The sequence below is a fragment of the Orcinus orca genome, chromosome 1 (genome assembly GCF_937001465.1).
Source record: "Orcinus orca chromosome 1, mOrcOrc1.1, whole genome shotgun sequence".
In the NCBI taxonomy this organism is placed as follows: Eukaryota; Metazoa; Chordata; class Mammalia; order Artiodactyla; family Delphinidae; genus Orcinus; species Orcinus orca.
The window spans coordinates 194,264,762-194,288,886 of NC_064559.1; the positions used below are offsets into that span (position 1 = coordinate 194,264,762).

At 42.7% G+C, this 24,125-nt stretch overlaps 1 protein-coding gene across 2 annotated transcripts; it reads left to right on the forward strand.

Annotated features, from left to right (window-relative positions):
- Positions 1 to 1,969: 1,969 nt before the first annotated feature.
- On the forward strand, positions 1,970 to 23,880 carry FUCA1 (alpha-L-fucosidase 1). Of its 2 annotated transcripts, XM_033416297.2 has the most exons (8): positions 1,971 to 2,418; positions 7,184 to 7,318; positions 14,433 to 14,570; positions 16,495 to 16,600; positions 19,807 to 20,007; positions 21,297 to 21,487; positions 22,784 to 22,883; positions 23,108 to 23,880. In XM_033416297.2, exons 1-8 carry the CDS (start codon positions 2,030 to 2,032, stop codon positions 23,246 to 23,248), a joined length of 1,401 nt encoding a protein of 466 aa, XP_033272188.2. In that variant the 5' UTR covers positions 1,971 to 2,029; the 3' UTR covers positions 23,249 to 23,880. The 2 variants fall into 2 exon arrangements, with proteins under 2 accessions (XP_033272189.2, XP_033272188.2); XM_033416298.2 differs by lacking the exon at positions 14,433 to 14,570 and having other exon boundaries at positions 1,970 to 2,418.
- Positions 23,881 to 24,125: the final 245 nt, after the last annotated feature.

The window sequence follows — 24,125 nt, forward strand, 5'->3', positions numbered from 1 at the left end:
GTCTTCCCCCACAAGATGAGCTCCATGTTTATCTCTCAGTTCCCAGCGTTACGTGAAGACCCAGCATAGAGTCTTAAAGGGGCTGATCAACATCTGTGGCTGAGCTGCTTCTGAAAACTGAGCTGCTTCTGAAAAGCTTTAAATTACATTTTGGAAAATCGAATTTTATTTTAACCCAAATTTTTGTAAGGCAAGGAAATTGGATGATTTTTTAAACGTGGATATGTGGCTCCTTAAATTTGGGGCATGCCTTTCTTTATTCATTGGTGGGGTCCTATCTCATTTCAGCAAAGAAAATGCCCAAGTGCCTGGCATAAATTGATACTCAGTAAACATCTGTTTAATGAATAAAACTAGAGTTTTAAACTAGAGTTTAAAAATCATTGAATTAAATGCACTTCCACACTTTCTTCCTCTCTCCTTTCACAATCACACTCTATTTCTGCTTAGAGTTTATGGAGGGGGAGAGCAAGGGAGAAAGGGGACCTCAGGTATCACAGAGAACTGCTCTCATTGTTTAGATGAGGAAATGGGACCAGAGAGTGGACAAGACTTGCCCAAGGAGACCCAACAAGGTGGCGTCCAATGCAAGAAACCTAGGTTTCCCAACTTGCAGTTTTTCCACCCTATTGCAATGCCTCTCACCTGCCCCTACAGATTTACATTTTGATTATGAGGCTAAGGAGAAATGAAGGTCATGGTGTCCTATTTTATCTCCCCCAAGATGAGTTCTGTAACATCAAAGACCATTACCCTGATCACTACAAGATGTGTACGAATGTTTTTGTTGTTGTTGTTTTGTTTGTTTGCTTGTGTTAGGTGTCTGGGCTTGCTGTTGTGGACAATATTACAATATAATCTTGCAGAGGAAGTAACGGAAAATAAAGAAAATGACTGTTCATTCAGCAACAGCCACTGTGTTTCTTTATCACTCCTAGAATGAGGAAGTGCTTGCTTCTGTCGACACAGCTTTTGTCAGTTTCTCTTGCACCTCCTGGGGTGCAAGAGAGAAGCAGCATTTGAGAGACATAGATTCTGCATCTGGATACCTGGGTTCTGGTCCCACCTCTGATCCAAACTAGTTGCATGATCTTGGGCAACTCCAATCCCCTCTCTGGGTCTCAGTTTCCTCTTCCATAAAATGGTAAGGGTAAAGAAGGGGATAGTGTCGAGGGTCTCCAAAGTTCCTTCCAACTCTTACCTGCAGCAGTTCTCACTGATATGTAGGTACCAGCTGTGCCACGGGGGAGTCATTAGACTTCCCACACCTGACAGCCTCACCGCCTGTTTGCGCAGGCACAGCCTCTACCAACTGTAGAGGAATTTGGTGACCTCCCTGCCAGACAAGGTTCACACAAGGCACTCTGGGCCTGAGGCTCTCGAATTTCTCACGCTGTTACTCTAAAAATATTCCTTCGTGGTAGCCTGTGCATGGGTCTTGTTTTTCCAACTAGATGTTAAGCTCTTTGAATTGCCTCAAAATTCCCAAAGCAAGTTCAAAAAATATTTATTAGACAGGCAAAATGGTCACACCTGTTCTTCCTCTTTCAGCGCCCACTTTCCTCCCACCTCTCCCCTTATAATGCTTCTTCCCATCGTCCTTCTGCCCCGTCATTTCTGCCAGGGCTGTTACAATGCCCGTCCATCTGGTATTCCTGCCTCCTGACTTGTTCTTCCATACTACAGCTCAAAAAGTCCCCCACAGCTGCCAACGGCAAAATGGACCAGTCCCAGTTCTCTGCACACACCGGGCCTTCCACACCCCCTCGATTTCACCGGCAGTGAATTCCAAAGTTTTCAATCATCGGTCACACCCCCATCCTCCTTGCACCTTTCTCCCTTTGAGAGCCAGTGGTGGTAGGGACCGCCCACCAGGAGGGGAAGACGCTCGGTAGCCGAGCAGCCTGGGTTGACCCACCCCTTTTCCTTCCGAGCCAATCATTAGTTAGGGTGGGCGGGGCCACGCGCCCCGCACTTGCGCGTTCAGTGGCGGCGGTGCGGCTCCAAGACTGCTGTGCCAAATCCCGAGATGAAGTTGCGGGTGGTGGGCGCGAAGCTGTTGCTGCTGCTGGTGCTCGGCGCGGTGCGGGCTCTGCGCTGCACCCACCCTCCGCGCTGCACCGACCCTCCGCGTCGCTACACCGCAGACTGGCCGAGTTTGGACTCCCGGCCGCTGCCGGCCTGGTTCGACGAGGGCAAATTTGGAGTGTTTGTGCACTGGGGCGTGTTTTCGGTGCCGGCCTGGGGAAGTGAGTGGTTCTGGTGGCATTGGAAGGGCGAAAAGCTGCCACAGTACCAGAGTTTCATGAAGGAGAACTACCCGCCCAATTTCACCTATGGCGACTTCGGGCCAAGATTCACTGCGCGCTTCTTCCACCCGGACAGCTGGGCCAACCTGTTCGAGGCCGCCGGGGCGAAGTGAGTGCCGCCGCGCGGGGCGGGCGGGGCTCCCCTTCCCCGGCTAGGGCTGACCCGAGCGCCGGGAGGGGGCTTAGGCAGGTGAAAACCGAGCGGGGGAAGGCTAGGCGACTTGCCGGGTCACACAGGTGTCCGTCTGACTTAAGATACCGGGGGTACTGTGTTTTGCCTCCTGAAGGATGCAGAATTGAATATGGCACGCCTGATCCTAAGAAGGTGCGTCTGGTTGAGGATTAGAAGGAAATAAAGGTTTCCGGTTGGTGATGGACTGCAAAGCCCACAGTGTCTGCACCTGAATATTGAGAAGACTGAGCTAAGTGATACCTAATGTCCCTTCCGGGTCAACAAGGCAATCAGGATTCCAGGATTTTAAGCCGGTGGTATGGAGTCTGATCCTAGTTCAGCTGCGAACTTGAACAAGGCATTTTACCTCCCTACCGCCTCCTTCCATGGTTGTAGACAGGGATTGTGTTCCTCCTTTCAGCTTTAATATGTCCCGAAGGGAAGGGAGTTCTGGTGTGCAGTGTATTTGGGCAACAATACAGATTCTCTTTCAGCTGCTCTTCTCAATGCCTTGCACATAGAGAGTGCTCAAGAAATGTCAGAATCGTTTTGAGAACTGTTGCAACTTGCTTGTGAATGGTTCAGAGAACTGAAAGTGCAGAGCACTGGGGCTGGGAAGAGAGAGGCAAGGACTCACAAGGTTGTTGAAGGCTGGGGCTAGTCCTGAAGGAATCATCCTTGAAGACAGGATGTTGCAGGTATTAAGTCAAGGAATGATGACTCTGAGGCTGCTGGGCAGGAAGTGAGTTGGAGGAGAGTAAGAATGAAGGACAGGTAGGTTTCCCGGCTCCTGGCTTAGGGCAGTCTTCCACCCTTACTTTGTCTCCTCACCTGTCTTCCAGGTTTTAGTTTCTCTTGGACTTTAAGTTCTCTTGTACTAAATAGAAATTACAACTGATATTTAGTGTTTGCAATTAAGTGTATGGGAATATAAGCCTTGAACAAAGGAGGAGTTCACTGTCTTCCAGAAGCCTTAGAAATCCATAATTTTCAAATGAAGAAGTTAAAATCTGGGAGACATCCTTTGTCCAGGACAAGATGCCCTTGCTATGGACAAGATGACAGGCCCAGACAGAAGAAGGGAACTAATGTCCTGGACTCCAAATCCCGTGACTCTAAGGTGAAGGTTCTTTCCACCACACCAGAGGTCTGCAACCATGGTCAGAGGGATTGGTCCTCTGCCCATTTTGGTGAGTTTCTTGAGATGAGAAGGATTTTTACATTTTAAGGGGTTGTTTTTAAAAAGTAGAAGAAGAGGGGCTTCCCTGGTGGCACCGTGGTTAAGAATCCGCCTGCCAATGCAGGGGACACGGGTTCGAACCCTGGTCCGGGAAGATCCCACATGCCACAGAGCAACTAAGCCTGTGCGCCACAACTACTGAGCCTGTGCTCTAGAGCCTGCGAGCCACAACTACTGAGTCCGCGTGCTACAACTACTGAAGCCCGCGCGCCTAGAGCCCATGCTCCACAACAAGAGAAACCACCGCAATGAGAAGCCCGCGCACCACAACGAAGAGTAGCCCCCGCTCACCGCAACTAGAGAAAGCCCGCGTGCAGCAATGAAGACCCAACACAGCCAAAAATAAATAAATTAATTAATTTAAAAAAACAAAGTAGAAGAAGAGTATGCCACAGAGAGGACTGTGATCCACAGAGTCTGAAATACTGTCTAGACCTTAAAGTCTTGAGCACTCCACATCGGCCAGTGATTAAATTGTCACATGTGAGCACCAGGTGTTTTTCTGCCGTAAAAGTAAATGAAATGGTGAGTGATTTGCTTGTTATTTCAACACTTGCCTTTTCTCCCCTTTTCTTTTGGCCTTTTGTCACCTCTGTGAATGAGAGGCAATTCATATGGGCTTGGTAAAACAAACAGCCTAATTTTTTTTTTTTTTTTGCGGTACGCGGGCCTCTCACTGTTGTGGCCTCTCCCATTGCAGAGCACAGGCTCCAGACGCGCAGGCTCAGCAGCCATAGCTCACGGGCCTAGCCGCTCTGCGGCATGTGGGATCTTCCCGGACCAGGGCACGAACCCGTGTCCCTTGCATCAGCAGGCGGACTCTCAACCACTGCGCCACCAGGGAAGCCCAGGGACTGCCTTTTAAAGTTCTTTTAATATTGGAAAATGCCCCTGGCAACCTAGAACCCCAAGAGTTCAACACCAAAAGCATCAAAGTGGTCTACTTACCCCCAGACACAGCATCTCTAATTCAACCTCTAGATCTTTGGGGGTCATAAGGACCTTTAAGGCTCATTACACATGGTACTCTATGAAAAGGATTGTCAGTGCTGTGGAAGAGAACCCCAATATAGATAACATCATGAAAGTCTGGAAGGATTACAGCACTGAAGATACCATTGTTGTTATAGAAAAAGCTGTGAAAGCCGTCAAGCCCCAAACAATAAATTCCTGCTGGAGAAAACTGTGTCCAGATATTTTGCATGACCTCACGGGATTTATAACAGAGCCAGTCAAGGAAATCATGAAAGAGATGTGGATACGGCAAAAAAGATGGGGAGGGGGGAGGGCTTCCCTGGTGGTGCAGTGGTTAAGAATCCGCCTGCCAAAGCAGGGGACACGGGATCGAGCCCTGGTCTGGGAAGATCCCACATGCCGTGGAGCAACTAAGGCCACGTGCCACAACTACTGAAGCCCTCACACCTGGAGCCCGTGCTCTACAACAAGAGAAACCACCGCGATGAGAAGCCTGCGTGCCGCAACAAAGAGTAGCACCCGCTCACCGCAACTAGAGAAAGCCCGTGCGCAGCAACAGAGACCGAATGCAGCCAAAAAAAAAAAAAAGATGCAGGGTGAAGGGTTTCAAGATGTGGATCTTGGAGAAATTCAGGAGCTAATAAACATCACACCTGAGGAATTAACAGAGGACAGCTTGATGGAGATGAGTGCTTCTGAGCAAGTGCAGAGGAAGGAGATGTAGAAGAAGCAGTGCCAGAAGACAGATTGACGTTAGACAATCTGGCAGAAGGATTCTGATTACTCAAGACAGCTTTTGACTTCTTTTACCACATGGACCCTTCTATGATATGAGCACTGAAACTAGAGCAAACAGTGAGGACTTCCCTGGTGGTCCCGTGGTTACCCCTCCAATGCAGGGAGCACAGGTTTGATCCCTGGTCTGAGAACTAAGATCCCACATGTCAAGCAGTGCAGCCAAAAAATAAAAACAAACAAACAAAAAAAGCAAATAGTGGAAGAAGGATTGGTATCATGTAGAAGTTATTTTTAGAGAAATGTAAAAACAGAAAAGGCAGACAGAAATTGCAATGTATTTCCATAACATTACACTGAATTCCTGCCTCTCCTGCCTCCCCATCCACCTCTTCTGCCTCTGCCACCCTGAGACAGCAAGACCCACCCCTCCTCTTCCTCTTCAACCTACTCACCATGAAGACCTTTATGATGATCTCCTTCCACTTAATGAACGGTGAATAATCATTATGCCATACAGTTAATAAATGTATCTGCTGTGTGAGTGTGTGTCTTCATGTGAAAACCTAAGAACTGGATGGCAAGAACTGTATGAAACGTTTTTGTGTCATCATCATCGTCGTCATTGCCTGAGTATGCATCACGTAGAACATCATATGCAAGATTGGTATGGAAGTGAGTAGCCAATCCTTACATAAGCATATGGTAAGTGACACAATAAAAAATTACCAATGTATCAGTTTTCTTACTGTTTTAAAACTTTGCTTTCAAAGAATTACATTACCATACAGTATACCCTCCCCTCTACCCTCTCATAATTGGATAAACTGTGTATCAGCCTATCATCACAGGCAAGTGTGTTTTTTTTTAATGTAACAATGTTTCCAATACTGTGTTATGAATAGGATTATAATACCATAGGCCATAAAAATTTTATAATGATTCATTCATTAGTGTATCGGCTAGGCTATCATGAAGCAATCATATTGATTACACTAGGCTACTGAAAAGCAATCATATTACTGCTTCTTTATTATCAATGTACAAATTGTTATACCTGCAAATAAATATGAACTTCTTTTTCACATTAGCTTTTCACTTTTTATATCTAGTTTTAGTAATAATTATAACATCTGCAGTGTTTTGTATCATGTAAGATAATATTGATGTAGGTACTGACAGGTGGTTCCTCTTGTAAACAAACAATGTAAACTTATAGTATCAATAAATACAGTACTCTAAATGTATTTTATGATTTTCTTAAAAACATTTTCTTTTCTCTAGCTTACATTATTGTATTAATACAGTACGTAATACATATAACCTACAAAATGGGCGGGGTTTTTTGTTTGTTTGTTTGTTTTTGTCCACACTGCATGGCATGCAGGATCTTAGTTCCCCGACCAGGGATCGAACCTGTGCCCCCTGCATTGGAAGCACAGAGTCTTAACCACCGGACTGCCAGGGAAGTCCCCCAGAATGGGCATTAATCAGTCATTTATGTTATTGCTAAGGCTTCCAGTCAAGAGTAGGCTATTAGTAGTTAAGTTTTCGGGGAGTCAAAAGTTATACATGGATTTTCTTCTGCACAGGGGGTTGGCACCCCTCACCCCCACGTTGTTCAAGGTTCAACCATACATTTCCTATAGTCAAGTTCTCCCAACCATTTTGAAAGCCCCAGGCATACCGGGTAAGTTCGTGCCGGTGGCCCACTGCCCACTTCCTTTGTTCATATGGTTTCAATGTCCACAGGTACGTAGTCCTGACAACAAAGCATCATGAAGGCTTCACAAACTGGCCAAGTCCTGTGTCTTGGAACTGGAACTCTGAGGATCTGGGGCCCCATCGTGATCTGGTTGGTGAGTTGGGAACAGCCATCCGAAATAGGTGTGTGTCCACAGATGATTACTCCATCATCACTTTTGATCTCGCCATCCAATGTGCCGTGCCTTCTCTACTCTTGTGTGTTTTCTAAGTTTGCATTTAACCAGTACCTTGAAGGGCTTCTGGCCTTAGCAGTGTTTGATGCTTGGCAGTTTTCATATGACCAAAGGTGACACCATCAGAGAAGTTCACAGCCCTGTCTGCTTAGGTGAAGGATACCCAGCGTAGACCCCAATGCTTCATTTGCATTCTGCAAAGGATTTTTTCTGGAAAGGCTACCAACCCCAGGCCTTTTCCAGTATCTGATGGGGGCCAGGATTGGGCCTCTCATCTTTCTGTCCTCCTTAGCTGTCAACACAGAGCTTTGCAGGCATTCAGGGAAGGTTTAGATGAATAGTAGATCAAGAGAGAACTGAAAAGGGCAAAAAGTGAGCTAAGGAGCCACCCTGTAGATTCTAATTAATGCTTTCTAATATTTGCCACTTAATAAAAAGTAACTTCCCAAGATCAAAATGCTGGGAAATGGCAGAGGTGGGATTTGAACCCAGGTATTTTGGTTTTGGATCCTATATTTCTGGGTGTTTGCCTCTAAGGAGGAAAAGTGGTATTTGTATCATGCCCAATCTCAGCTCTGTTGTGATTTGGCAAACTTGATGTCCTATTTAAGGGGTAAACCAGCTGCCTGTTTGTATAAGTAAAGTTTGACTGGAACACAGTTGTGCCCATTCATTTATGCATTGTCTCTGGCTGCTTTCAAGCTACAATTGCAGAGTTGGGATAGAGATCGCAAGGCCTGCAAAGCCTCAAATATTATCTGGTCCATTGAGAAAGCATTTGCTGACTTATGTCACCGGTTAAATATTCAGTTTCCCACTGCTGTGCTCTGCTAATAGTCCTGCTGTAAGACTCTGAGGTGTTGATTAGATCTGGACTCTAAGATCCTTGATTTTTACCTTCTTTATTTAGTCCCTGAATCACGTGATGAAATACTTAACTTCAATTGTTTCTGTCTTATCTGTGCCATTGCAATATTACATTTACTTCTTACTTGTATTATAGCATTTCCAAAACACTCACTATTCTTAACTCAAAACAAGCTTTATTGTATATGAAAATAGGTCACTTTAACCGTATTTCATTTGGGGAACGTTAAGAACTATTTTTTTTTTTTTTTAGAATTTTATTTTTTTATACGGCACGTTCTCATTAGTTATCCATTTTATACATATTAGTGTATATATGTCAATCCCAATCTCCCAATTCATCGCACTACCTACCCGCCACTTTACCCCGTTGGTGTCCATACGTTTGTTCTCTACATCTGTGTGTCTATTTCTGCCCTGCAGACCGGTTCATCTGTACCATTTTTCTAGGTTCCACATATATGCGTTAATATACGATATCTGTTTTCTCTTTCTGACATACTTCACTCTGTATGACAGTCTCTAGGTCCATCCACGTCTCTGCAAATTACCCAATTTCGTTCCTTTTTATGGCTGAGTAATATTCCACTGTATATATGTACCACACCTTCTTTATCCATTCGTCTGTCCATGGGCATTTAGGTTGCTTCCATGACCTGGGTATTGTAAATAGTGCTGCAATGAACATTAGGGTGCATGTGTCTTTTTGAATTATGGTTTTCTCTGGGTATATGCCCAGTGGTGGGATTGCTGGGTCATATGGTAATTCTATTTTTAGTTTTTTAAGGAACCTCCATACTGTTCTCCATAGTGGCTGTATCAATTTACATTCCCACCAAGAGTGCAAGAGAGTTCCCTTTTCTCCACACCCTCTCCAGCATTTGTTGTTTGTAGATTTTCTGATGATGCCCATTCTAACTGGTGTGAGGTGATACCTCATTATAGTTTTGATTTGAATTTCTCTAATAATTAGTGATGCTGAGCAGCTTTTCATGGGCTTCTTGGCCATCTCTATGTCTTCTTTGGAGAAATGTCTATGTAGGTCTTCTGCCCATTTTTGGATTGGGTTGTTTGTTTTTTTAATATTGAGCTGCGTGAGCTGTTTATGTATTTTGGAGATTAGTCCTTTGTCCGCTGATTCGTTTGCAAATATTTTCTCCCATTCTGAGGGTTGTCTTTTTGTCTTGTTTGTAGTTTCCTTTGCTTTGCAAAAGCTTTTAAGTTTCCTTAGGTCCCATTTGTTTATTTTTGTTTTTATTTCCATTACTCTAGGAGGTGGATCGAAAAAGATCTTGCTGTGATATGTGTCAAAGAGTGTTCTTCCTATGTTTTCCTTTAAGAGTTTTATAGTGTCCAGTCTTACATTTAGGTCTCTAATCCATTTTGAGTTCATTTTTGTGTATGGTGTTAGGGAGTGTTCTAATTTCATTCTTTTACATGTAGCTGTCCAGTTTTCCCAGCACCACTTATTGAAGAGACTGTCTTTTCTCCATTGTATATCCTTGCCTCCTTTGTCATAGATTAGTTGACCATAGGTGCGTGGGTTTATCCCTGGGCTTTCTATCCTGTTCCGTTGACCTATATTTCTGTTTTACGTGCCAGTACCATACTGTCTTGATTACCGTAGCTTTGTAGTATAGTCTGAAGTCAGGGAGTCTGATTCCTCCAGCTCCGTTTTTTTTCCCTCAAGACCGCTTTGGCTATTTGGGGTCTTTTGTGTCTCCCTACAGATTTTAGGATTTTTTGTTCTAGTCCTGTAAAAAATGCCATTGGGAATTTGATAGGAATTGCATTGAATCTGTAGTTTGCTTTGGGCAGTATAGTCATTTTCACAATATTGATCATTCCAATCCAAGAACATGGTATATCTCTCCATCTGTTGGTATCATCTTTAATTTCTTTCAACAGTGTCTTACAGTTTTCTGCATACAGGTCTTTTGTCTCCCTAGGTAGGTTTATTCCTAGGTATTTTATTCTTTTTGTTGCAGTGGTAAATGGGAGTGTTTCCTTAATTTCTCTTTCAGATTTTTCATCATTAGTGATAAGAATGCAAGAGATTTCTGTGCATTAATTTTGTATACTACAACTTTACCAAGTTCATTGATTAGCTCTGGTAGTTTTCTGGTGGCATCTTTAGGATTCTCTATGTATAGTATCATGTCATCTGCAAACAGTGACAGTTTTACTTCTTTTCCAATTTGTATTCGGGTTTTTTTTTTTTTTTTGCCGTACACGGGCTTCTCACTGTTGTGGCCTCTCCTGTTGCGGAGCACAGGCTCCGGATGCGCAGGCTCAGCGTCCATGGCTCACGGGCCTAGCTGCTCCACAGCATGTGGGATCTTCCCGGACTGGGGCATGAACCCGTGTCCCCTGCATCGGCAGGTGGACTCTCAACCACTGCGCCACCAGGGAAGCCCTGTATTCCTTATACTTCTTTTTCTTCTCTGATTGTCGTGGCTAGGACTTCCAAAACTATGTTGAATAAGAGTGGCGAGAATGGGCATCCGTGTCTTGTTCCTGATCTTAGAGGAAATGCTTTCAGTTTTTCACCGTTGAGAATCATGTTTGCTGTGGGTTTGTTGTATATGGCCTTTATTATGTTGCGGTAGGTTCCCTTTATGCCCACATTCTGGAGAGTTTTTTAATCATAAATGGGTGTTGAATTTTGTCAAAAGCTTTTTCTGCATCTGTTGAGATGATCATATGGTTTTTATTCTTCAGTTTGTTAATATGGTGTATCACATTGATTGATTTGCGTATATTGAAGAATGCTTGCATCCTTGGGATAAATCCCACTTGATCATGGTGTATGATCCTTTTAATGTGTTGTTGGATTCTGTTTGCTAGTATTTTGTTGAGGATTTTTGCCTCTATATTCATCAGTGATATTGGTCTGTAATTTTCTTTTTTTTTTTTAGTATCTTTGTCTGCTTTTGGTATCAGGGTGATGGTGGCCTCATAGAATGAGTTTGGGAGTGTTCCTTCCTCTGCAATTTTTTGGAACAGGTTGAGAAGGATGGGTGTTAGCTCTTCTCTAAATGTTTGATAGAATTCACCTATGAAGCCATCTGGTCCTGGACTTTTGTTTGTTGGAAGATTTTTTTTTTTTTTTTTGCGATACGTGGGCCTCTCACTGTTGTGGCCTCTCCCGTTGTGGAGCACAGGCTCTGGACGCGCAGGCTCAGCAGCCATGGCTCACGGGCCCAGCCACTCTGCGGCATGTGGGATCTTCCCAGACCGGGGCACGAACCCGTGTCCCCTGCATCGGCAGGCGGACTCTCAACCACCGCGCCACCAGGGAAGCCCTGTTGGAAGATTTTTAATCACAGTTTCAATTTCATTACTTGTGATTGGTCTGTTCATATTTTCTATTTCTTCCTGGTTCAGTCTTGGAAGGTTATACCTTTCTAAGAATTTGTCCATTTCTTCCAGGTTGTCCATTTTATTGGCATAGAGTTGCTTGTAGTAGTCTCTTAGGATGCTTTGTATTTCTGCAATGTCTGTTGTAACTTCTACTTTTTCATTTCTAATTTTATTGATTTGAGTCCTCTCCCTCTTTTTTCTTGATGAGTCTGACTTATGGTTTATCTTCTCAAAGAACCAGCTTTTAGTTTTATTGATCTTTGCTATTGTTTTCTTTGTTCCTATTTCATTTATTTCTGCTCTGATCTTTATGATTTCTTTCCTTCTACTAACTTTGGGTTTTGTTTGTTCTTCTTTCTCTAGTTCCTTTAGGTGTAAGTGTAGATTGTTTATTTGAGATTTTTCTTGTCTCTTGAGGTAGGCTTGTATTGCTATAAACTTCCCTCTTAGAACTGCTTTTACTGCATCCCATAGGTTTTGGATCGTCATGTTTTCATTGTCATTTGTCTCTAGGTATTTTTTGATTTCCTCTTTGATTTCTTCAGTGATCTCTTGGTTATTTAGTAACGTATTGTTTAGCCTCCAGGTGTTTGTGTTTTTTACGTATTTTTCCCTGTAATTTATTTCTAATCTCATAGCGTTCTGGTCAGAAAAGATGATATGATTTCAATTTTCTTAAATTTACTGAGGCTTGATTTGTGACCCAAGATGTGATCTATCCTGGAGAATGTTCTGTGCGCACTTGAGAAGAAAGTGTAATCTGCTGTTTTTGGATGGAATGTCCTATAAATATCAATTAAATCTATCTGGTCTATTGTGTCATTTAAAGCTTGTGTTTCCTTATTAATTTTCTGTTTGGATGATCTGTCCATTGATGTAAGTGAAGTATTAAAGTCCCCCACTATTATTGTATTACTGTCGATTTCCTCTTTTATAGCTGTTAGCAGTTGCCTTATGTATTGAGGTGCTCCTATGTTGGGTGCATATATAGTTATAATTGTTATATCTTCTTCTTGGATTGATCCCTTGATCATTATGTAGTGTCCTTCCTTGTCTCCTGTAACATTCTTAAAGTTTATTTTATCTTATATGAGTATTGCTACTCTGGCTTTCTTTTGATTTCCATTTGCATGGAATATCTTTTTCCATCCCCTCACTTTCAGTCTGTATGTGTCCCTAGGTCTGAAGTGGGTCTCTTGTAGACAGTATATATATGGGTCTTATTTTTGTATCCATTCAGCAAGCCTGTGTCTTTTGGTTGGAGCATTTAATCCATTCACGTTTAAGTTAATTATCAATATGTATGTACCTATGACCATTTTCTTAATTGTTTTGGGTTTATTTTTGTAGGTCCTTTTCTTCTCTCGTGTTTCCCACTTAGAGAAGTTCCTTTAGCATTTGTTGTAGAGCAGGTTTGGTGGTGCTGAATTCTCTCAGCTTTTGCTTCTCTGTAAAGCTTTTGATTTCTCCATAGAGTCTGAATGAGATCCTTGCTGGGTAGAGTAATCTTGGTTGTAGATTCTTCCCTTTCATCACTTTAAATGTATCATGCCACTCCCTTCTGGCTTGTAGAGTTTCTGCTGAGAAATCAGCTGTTAACCTTCTGGGAGTTCCCTTGTATGTTGTTTATCGTTTTTCCCTTATTGCTTTCAATAATTTTTCTTTGTCTTTAACTTTTGTCAGTTTGATTACTATGTGTCTCCACGTGTTTCTCCTTGGGTTTATCCTGCCTGGGACTCTGCGCTTCCTGTACTTGGGTGGGTATTTCCTTTCCCATGTTAGGGAAGTTTTCAACTGTAATCTCTTGAAATATTTTCTCAGGTCCTTTCTCTCTCTCTTCTCCTTCTGGGACCCCTATAATGCGAATGTTGTTGCATTTAATGTTGGCCCAGAGGTCTCTTAGGCTGTCTTCATTTCTTTTCATCCTCTTTTCTTTATTCTGTTCTGCGGCATTGAATTCCACCACTCTGTCTTCCAGGTCACTTATCCATTCTTCTGCCTCAGTTATTCTGCTATTGATTCCTTCTAGTGTATTTTTCATTTCAGTTATTGTATTGTTCATCTCTGTTTGTTTGTTCTTTAATTCTTCTAGGTCTTTATTAAACATTTCTTCCATCTTCTTAATCTTTGCCTCCATTCCTTTTCTGAGGTCCTGGATCATTTCACTGTCATTATTCTGAATCTTTTTCTGGAAGGTTTCCTATCTCCACTTCATTTAGTTGTTTTTCTGGGATTTTATCCTGTTCGTTCATCTGGTACCTAGCCCTCTGCCTTTTCATCTTGTCTGTCTCTGTGAATGTGGTTTTTGTTCCACAGGCTGCAGGATTGTAGTTCTTCTTGCTTCTGCTCACGTTAAGAACTATTAATAAATCTTATATGAAACAATAAACCTATATTAATTCAGCTACACAGAAAATGTTACTAATGATTATTTAAGTGATAAGATTTTAGCTATTCTTTATACTTGTCTCTATTTTCTAGTATCTCTTCCACATGTGTTCTTACGATTGACAGAAAACATTTTTTAATAGGACTACATGTTATTGAGATAATTGACTTAAAAGACAAAAGATGGTTTAAATGACATTTGGTGTTAAGATATTTATGTATGAAAATAATTTGTTATGTGTATTATCAAAAGCATAGTAAGCCCAATCATTTTGCTTAAGTGAATGATGAGATAATTTAAGGAAATGGTTGTGGATCCTGCCCCTCTGCATGCCCTATGGATAAGTTTCACTGAGATGTAAAAATGCTGCAACTGATATTTCTTAAAATAAATTATTTTTTCTTTGCTTAATGACAGTTGCTGTCCTGTTTTTCTGTTTAAGGAACATACGCTATGGACTCTATCACTCACTGTTAGAATGGTTCCATCCTCTCTACCTACGTGATAAGAAAAATGGCTTCAAAACACAGCATTTTGTCCGTGCAAAAACAATGCCAGAGCTATATGACCTTGTTAGCAGGTACAAAACAGAAAATTTTTTTGGCCTTATGACCTTCAGCAATGACACCTGAGCTTCTTATAGGTTACTGTTAAGCTGAGGGGAAGGGGGAAAAGGGGTAGGACATCAAAATAGTAAAAGTAGTGGGTGTGTTAAGACAAAATATATTTTTTCTTCCTACTTTTCAGAACTTTCATAATATGGTCATATTGCCTCTATAAATTGAAACAAACAAAACTGAGGATGGTAGTAAGTCAAAACTTCAGTTCCGGGCTTCCCTGGTGGCGCAGTGGTTGAGAGTCCGCCTGCCGATGCAGGGGACGTGGGTTCGTGCCCTGGTCCAGGAAGATCCCACATGCCGTGGAGCAGCTGGGCCCGTGAGCCATGGCCACTGAGCCTGCGCGTCCGGAGCCTGTGCTCCGCAACGGGAGGGGCCGCGGCGGTGAGAGGCCCACGTACCGAGAAAAAAAAAAAAAAAAAAGCCAAACAAAACTTCAGTTCCCTCCTTACATGCTATTTTCTTTGTCTGGACCTTGAAGAAGGGCAACATGGTCTAACGGAACCTGAAGAGGATTTGGCATCTGGCAGATTTGTATTTGAATCCTGGCTCTAGTTACTTACAGGCCTTAAACAGGTCACCCTTCTGAGCCTCAGATTCTTACTCTGTGAAGTGGGGATAATAATGCCTTCTGTGTAGGGCTCAGCATAGTATGTGAAAAGTATTTGTCACTATGCCTGGTACAGAATAATGGTGTTGTTATTGCCATTATTCTTAAAATGATGACTTTCACTTTGGCATTTGTCCCTAGTCTTCACCACGTTTTATTCTGAGTTTGCCCTTCTTGCTTCTGGGGCCTCCTAGAGGATGGTGGACCTTTAAAGATTAAGAGGCAGCCATCTCTGCCTGGACTCTCATTGTAGACCAGAAGACAAAAAAAACTCCTTGCATCCAGATGACTTCTCTAAGGAAATAGTACAGTTGTAAGAGATCAGCATAGGCTTTAAGTCAGAAATCTAGTTCTTTTTTCTTACTGACTGTATAGCCTTGAAAAAACGACTTCATCTTTCTAGAACTCAGTTTCTTTATCTGTTTATACATCACAGGGTTGTCGTGAGAATGAATGAGGTAATGAGTATAAAGTGCCTAGTACAGTTTCTCGTACACAGTGGAACACAGACCAGCAGTGCTTCTCTCACCTCTCAGACAGGCAGTCATTTTCCTGGAACCAAGCTGCTATCCTAAGTAGTTACAGAGTACAGCACACGATTAGGCATCAGGCAGACTTGCATGTGGGTTCCAGCTCCTGTTACTTACCAGCTTTGTCACCTAAAGCAAAGTACCCTACTGAGCATTAGGTTCTAGCTTTCTAAAGTGGGAATAATAATGCTTACCTTATAGTTATAAACACACACACACACTCACACCTCATAGGGCTCAGAGTAATAATATGTGAAAGAGGCAACTGTGGCCCAAGTGAATTCAATAGATTTTTATAGTCAAAGTTTTGGGTAGTTGTCCCCAGAAATGCATTTGGCGGAACAGTTCAAGCTCTAATACATCTTAAAAGCAGAAACATTAATCCTATAGTTCTGGACCACCACTCTTTTCATTGGAATTAGTTGCCGGAAGGAAACCAAATTGTATACACACTGATTACAACTCTACTTTTTAAGTTAAGACATTAAAAAGAAAAAGATTAGGAAGAAATACACCAAAGTGCTGTGTATTAAACAGTGGTTGTGTTAGCTAAGGGGTTTGTGTGTGTGTCTGTGTTGTCATTTTTGTCTCTTTAGTTTTCCACCTTCTCTGCATTGCGGTAGTCTTTTGGTACTTTCCAAATAGGAGAAAATTAATTTTTAAATATTTGTTGCAAAGATAGATCCGTAAGACTTTACTATGAATGAATTCAGATAATAAACGTTGTTCTCATTGCTTGTCTCTCAGGTACAAACCTGACTTGATTTGGTCTGATGGAGAGTGGGAATGTCCTGATACTTATTGGAACTCTACAAATTTTCTTGCTTGGCTCTACAATGATAGCCCAGTTAAGGTACATGATTATATGACTTATCTCTTATTTTTCTGTTATGATAAAAGAAAATGTGAGGAACCAAGATCCGGAGTAATAACAATAATGACCACAGCAACAATAGTAAATAGTAATATCAACGTGGGTGTGGTAGGGATCGGGGAACTTAGTGGATGTTAAAAGTTTCTCCATTAATTCTTTTTTGGCCCCTTACTTGGAGTATAATCTTTCTTCTTCTCCTTTAATTCTTGATTTTTACAAGATAGTTTTAAATCTTCTTAAATTTAAGTAGGCTAGAAATAGTATGTAGAAGTCCCAGACCACCATAGAGAAAATAAACTATTAAGTAAACAGACATTATAAATGAGAAAACCACACCAAAAATTAATATATAAAACATGTAAAATTAAACGATAAGAATAAAATGTGAATATCTATGACTTCACCTACTCTTATGTTGATTATGTAGTTTAACTCTTAAGGGGAAATTTCATTTCCCTTATATTCCAAATTCCTTTTTTTTTTAATTAATTAACTTATTTTATTTTTTTGGCTGTGTTGGGTCTTCATTGCCAGCCCCAGCTTTCTCTAATTGAGGCAAGCAGGGGCTACTCTTGGTTGCGGTGCACGGGCTTCTCATTGCGGTGGCTTCTCTTGTTGTGGAGCACGGGCTCTAGGCATGTGGGCTTCAGTAGTTGTGGCACACGGGCTCAGTAGCTGTGGCTCACGGGGTCAGTAGTTGTGGCTCACGGGCTCTAGAACACAGGCTCTGTAGTTGTGGCGCACGGCCTTAGTTGCCGTGGATGGCATGTGGAATTTTCCCGGACCAGGGCTCGAACCTGTGTCCCCTGCATTGGCAGGCGGATTCTTAACCACTGTGCCACCAGGGGAGTCCCTCCAAATTCCTGAGGGAACTTTGCCTACCTTGTCCTCTCCCCCATAATCAACACTATTACGCTGCACGATAGCTACCCATTTAAAGTTTGTATTTCAATACACTTACAAAGCAGCAGACATCTTAATCTTCACTATAGCAAATTTCAAAAATTTTACATATTCTAGATTTGTTGTGGATTTTAAAGAAAAATCTAAGTGTAAGACCAGTTTGAACTGAGCTTTCTTGGTAGATTCATAAACCTCTAAGGATCTCATTGGGTAAATATTACTAAATTCAGAAAATGGAGAGAAAGAAAAAAGGAAGGATCCTATGTGACAAATTGAAGCAAATTCAGATTGGTTTTCTGGGACTTGCAAGATGTGTGGGGACCTCTAGTGGCACAGTGTTGTGCTTCTTCCCCGATGGTCCTCAGGCTGGGGTGGCTCCGTTGTGGATCCTTGGGTGGGACACCACAGACCCTGTTCTACCCACTCTTGTTCTGAATGCTTTCTCACGCATTGGGAAAGAGGGTTGTTTTGGAGATATACTCATGTTAGGAAAGTACTTTTAGGAGAAATAGTCCCTTCTCCTTATGCTCCATTCTCTCTAGTTCCCACGTGGCTCACTCCTGAGCTCTCCGCAGGTCTTCCCTGGGAGGTCACCTTCCCCGTCACCCTATCTAAAATTGCAGCATGCCCCTGTCACACTGTATGTCTTTCTTTGCTTTATCTTTCTCTTACCACTAAGATATTGATATTGGCCTAACATATTTCAGATATCATTTGCCTCTTTACTGTCTGTCTCCCTCACTGAAGTGTCAGCTTTGTGAGGGCAAACGTTTGGGTCTGTTCACTGCTGTGTCCCCAACCCCACGAACAGTACTTGGCCCAGTTAGGCGCATAGTAAGTATTGGTGCAATGTAAACTAAATCTGCCTCCTGGCAATTTATATTCTTTCCTGGAAGAAGCAAGAAACACTCCTGGATCGGTGTTCCCTGTTTATGTTCATCCCTAACTCTGCTGTGATGTCACATTATAATTTTTCACATATCTGTCTCCTCAGCTAGTCTCTGCTGGATTTCTGAGGGCAAGAACTGTGTTTTTTTTACCCTAGATAACCCAGTATGAGCCTCATAGTAGTATTTTTTTAAAAACACTTATTTATTTATTTATTTGGCTGCATCAGGTCTTGGTTGTGGTGCACGGGCTCAGTAGTTGTGGCACGTGGGCTCTCTAGTTGTGGCGTGCGAGCTCTAGGGCACACGGGCTTAGTTGACCCACAGCACGTGGGATCTTAGTTCCCCGACCAGGGATCGAACCTGCATCCCCTCCATTGGAAGGTGGCTTGTTAATCACTGGATGGCCAGGGAAGTCCCTTATAGTAGTAGTAAACATTTACATTAGGTTATTCCATGTAAGGATTTCTCAAAGTTCAGCAAAACCTTGAGGGAAGGGAAAAGAATGTTTGATTTTTTCTTACCTAAGTAAAGAAAGTCAGGGTTGTATAGTGGAAAGTATCCTGGGCTGGGTTTAAATACCTGATTCACAGGCCCAGCTTTCTGAAACTCTGCCTGGGGTTGTGACCTCGGGCAAGTCTCCTCTCCATTTCTCCTCTGATAGAATAAGTGGTTTACTAGATTATTTAAACAGGCCATTCCAGCTCTGACATTACACATTGCTAGGCCAGGGTTTCTCAGCCTCGGTACTATTGACATTCCGGGCTGGATATTTCTTTGTTGTGAGGGGACTGTCCTGTATGTTGTTAAGATGTTTAGAAGCATCCCTGGTCTCCACCCACTAGGTGGCAGTAGCACCCCCCACCCCCGCCCCAGTTGTGACAACCAAAACAACTGTCTCTAGATTTTGCTAAAAGTCTTGTCCAGGGCAAAATGGCCCCCAGTTAAGAAACACTGCTCTTGGGCTTCCCTGGTGGCACAGTGGTTAAGAATCTGCCTGCCAATGCAGGGGACACGGTTTGATCCCTGGCCCGGGCAGATCTCACATGCCGCAGAGCAACTAAGCCCGCGCACCACAACTATTGAGCCTGTGCTCTAGAGCCCGTGAGCTACAACTACTGAGCCTGCGTGCCACAGCTACTGAATCCCGCACACCTAGAGCCTGCACACCACAGTGAAGAGTAACCCCCACTCTCCGCGACTAGAGAAAGCCCGCGCACAGCAATGAAGATCCAACACAGCCAAAAGTAAAATAAAATTTAAAAAAAAAGAAACACTGCTCTCGACTAAGTCTGCTTCTTGCTTCCAAGTAAGCACCTAATACATCAAACTGTGTTACGTAAGGAACCTAAGTGATTTTACCCCCGATGACCCCGGTACTCCTTCCTCCTTTAGGATGTTGTCGTAGTAAATGACCGATGGGGTCAGAACTGTTCCTGTCGCCATGGAGGATACTACAACTGTCAAGATAAATTCAAGCCAGAGACCTTGCCAGATCACAAGTGGGAGATGTGCACCTCAATAGACAAGCTGTCCTGGGGCTATCGTCGCAACATGGCAATGGCTGACATCGCAAGTGAATCTCAAATCATTTCGGTAAGAGTACCTGTGAGGTAGTGATTTGTTAACTACCTTCTGACTAAGAGTGGTGGAAGCACTGTGGATGGAAGTGCAGGCTGATAGATCCCTTTAGGGTTATTGAACACACTCATAAAACCTGTCCTAAGGAACTAGGTATAATTAAGAAGAGTTCTGTACAGAGATGTTCTTCCCAGGATTATTTTCAGTTTGACATTTGGGTTGTTTCAATTTCTTGCAACCATAAAGGAGTAATTACATAGATTTAGGGATTTTCCTTAACTATTAAAATGTTTCTGAATGTAACATGGATTAATGCTTAGAGGGTTGGTGTAGTATCACAACTATATAGAATTAACTGCATAGGAAAAGCACCAAAAGGAAACATCAAAAGTTAATGGTGTGGGGCTTCCCTGGTGGCGCAGTGGTTGAGAGTCCACCTGCCGATGCAGGGGACACGGGTTCGTGCCCCGGTCCGGGAAGATCCCACATGCCACGGAGCAGCTGGGCCCGTGAGCCACGGCCGCTGAGCCTGCGCGTTCGGAGCCAGTGCTCCACAACGGGAGAGGCCACAACAGTGAGAGGCCCACGTACCACCAAAAAAAAAAAAAAATTAATGGTGTGGTGTCTTTGGGGTACTGTAACAAAACCTCCTTTTTAAAGTATTCTGTATGTAGCCTTAATTTTTCTGGGCTGCCTTGAAGTGCTACCGTTTGAGGTCACACTAAACACACATGCATCTCCCTCCAAAAATCTTAAAGAATATATCTCTTTACAGCATGTTTTCCTGAAGGGGCAACATACACACTTATATAGCCCACCACATACAAAGTGTCCTGAAATTCATCAGATCTTTTCTACCTCCCCAGAGTCTCCACAGCACCTGCTCTAAATCTGTCCTCTCTGATCCCTGTTTTCTCTCTGGATGGCTCCATGGGATTCCTTCATGGCCAAGTGCTTTGTTTTCAGTTCCCTGCTCACAGTCTGTGCTTCTGACACACGACCCTTCCCGCTGCACACGGCACCACAGCAGGTGCCGGTTCACAGGGAAGTGCCTGTGATACTCCCTGGAATTCGAGTTAATATATTTCTCCACCTTGTGGCAGGATTTTAAAATTTTCTCACATAAGCCTATCCTGCTTTTATAATGACAAAAATATATAGTATTTTCCAAAGGGTAAAGGCTATTCACAAAACAGAGGGAGAATGTAGCCTAGATTCTTTTTCTTCCCTTCATCTGTGTGTTATAAGCATTTCTCCAGTCTTGACATTCAGAGCTGGGATTTCCTTGTTTCTTTTCTCTCCAGGAACTGATTCAGACAGTAAGTTTGGGAGGCAACTATCTTCTCAACGTTGGACCAACTAAAGATGGACTGATTGTTCCCATCTTCCAAGAAAGGCTTCTTGCTGTTGGGAAGTGGCTGAGCATCAATGGGGAGGCTATCTATGCCTCCAAACCATGGAGGGTACAATTGGAAAAAAACACGACCTCTGTGTGGTGAGTCTAGTCTTCTGTTACGTGCAGGAATGGGATGTGGCCCCACCCTGAGCTGGCATCTCCTTGGGTCCACAGTGGTACAAGCCAGGCTGGGAGTCATCTTGAGGAAATGCAAAAGCGGTCCTTTTGCTATTAAATTTGTGCCCAGGTTTATGTTTTAGGCCCCAGGGTATCTTTGACTAGTAAGGGAGGCCGAAGGCTTGGTGAAAAAAGAAAGAGCTACAAAGTGTCAGTCAATTTGCTTGACAATGTTAGCCCACCTCCTAAAAATACTAATAGCTGATATTTGCACGACATTCACAATATGCAGGCTTCGCTCTAAATTCTTTCCCCTAATTTCATCCCCTCAACCATCCCACCAAGTTGATCCTATCATTATCAGGTTACAAGTGAGAAAGCAGACTCAGGGCAGGAATATCACTTGCCCAGAATTACAGAGCTGCTAAATGGAGAAGTCATGATTCATGCTTGGATTGTGGATCTAGTTATTTGACCTTGCGCTTCAGTGTTTTTCAATGGCAAGATGGGGTGATGATACGTAACTTCCTAGAGTGTGAGGGTTAAATGAGATAACATATGTAAAGTATCATCAGAGTGCCAGGCACAAACTAACTGCTCAGTGAAAGACCTCTGTAAATGTTATACCAGAGAGCAGGGGTCTCTGGGTCAGGGGAAACACGTTCATCCTTCTGTTCTGGATGAGTTTCTATGTAGTGATTTTCACCCTCTTCTTTAAGCATGGTGAAATCTCAGAACAACAAGCTTGTCTTGGGAATTCCCTGGCGGTCCAGTGGTTAGGACTCTGCGCTTTCACTGCCATGGGCCAGGGTTCGATCCCTGGTCGGGGAACTAAGATCCCGCAAGCTGTGTTGGGTGGCCAAAAATTAAAAAATAAAAAAAAAATTTAAAATTAAAAACAAAAACCCAGATTTGTCTTCGTTGCACACCTTGCCCTTGTTATATCCTTGACTTTTCATATGGATTTGGAGTCAAAGAATGATTTGAATGATGAGGCAAATGGCTTCAGTGTGAGGTAACTAGTATAAGAGTTACAAATTTTTTAAAGAAAACTTAGAACCCTGTAGAGAGAGAAAATGGAAGATATCACCAGAAAGAATCTTCCAGGGCTGCTTTCTTCCCACAGACCTTAATTGGTATCGAGTTATTAGTGCTTCCTTGTAGCAGTGACAGACTGAAGGTCTTGGAATTGGTGGATAATTGAAAGGGGAACATATAAGGTCATGTGGCAGGGTAATAAGCCAGGTATCTTTGACAGTGATGTTTCTTTTTTCCCAGGTATACCTCAAAAGGATCAGCTGTTTATGCCATTTTCCTACACTGGCCAGAAGATGGAATCTTAAGCCTTAAATCCCCCATAACTACTTCGACTACAGAGGTAAAGAGCCTCAGTCAGTCTTGTCAGAGAAGTAACTTTTTGTAAAGGAATTGGCAAGTCTTCCCTAATTCTTCCTTCCTTCCCCAGGTTTCTCCCATATTTATTCCCCTTTTGGACTGTCTTCCCTGCCATGGCCCAGCATAGTTGTTTCTCACCATGTTCAGGCCACATTCTGTGCCCATCAGTGCATTAATGTTTTTTCCATTCCCTTTTGCTTTCTGCAGGTAACAATGCTGGGAATCGAAAAGTATCTGAAGTGGTCCCCAAATCCAGGTAAAGGTCTCCTCGTGTACCTGCCCCAGTTACCACCCTCTGCTCTTCCGACTGAGTTTGCTTGGACTGTAAAGCTGACAGGAGTGGAGTGATCATTGGAGTTCAACCAGAAAGGGACACTGCCTACACTTTGACTTTCCTCTTACAGTACCATCACTGTAATAAACTACTCTTGTCTACTCACACATCTCTTTTCCAACGCATTTTAATAAAAGGAAGGAATTACGTTATGCTGATGTCTCACAGGATCAAAGATCTGAGATCGATTGCTAGCATCTCTCTCTCTGATCAGCAGAAGGGATTGAGCAGTTAAGCTCATCCTAACTTTGGGAATTATCTACGATGGAAACTTCACTCCATTCTGTGTTTCATAACCTGCTTGTTTACTCAAATGACTTCAGATCAAGAATAAGCCAAGTCATCCCGTTGCCTATGGGAGGAGCTGAAAAGGATTTGGCAAAATCCACCACGTGCTATTTATTTAGCATCAAATGTGACCAGTTACTCCCACCTACCCCCAGGAGCAGGAGATCCTGGAGGGGAAGGAAAGTGCTTCCTAGGCTGCTAATAATCAGCTTTTTAGAAGTTTCCAAAGCAAACTAAGAGCTCTGAAATTCAGTCTGTTTACAGTGATACTATGAAGAAAATGAATGTGATTCTGCCCTGCTTTCTTTAATACAATCAAATAAATAAATTTGTACATCAAATTATTTTCTACCAAAAAGCATGTTGTAGCTTTCTTCTTCCAGTTTCTATATGGATTGCTTATAGCCTTATGTTTTATAAAAAAATAGAAGGGGGATAACTTGCCAAGTCTCTTTAATGCAGAGCAAAGAAAGTAATTCCTTTGGTTCTTCTACTCCTCACTTCTAGTACCATTCTTTTGAGGTGACTCAAAAAAAACCTCAGCAAAAATGGGCAAAGGACTTGAATAGACATTTTTCCAAAGAAGATATACAAATGGCCAAT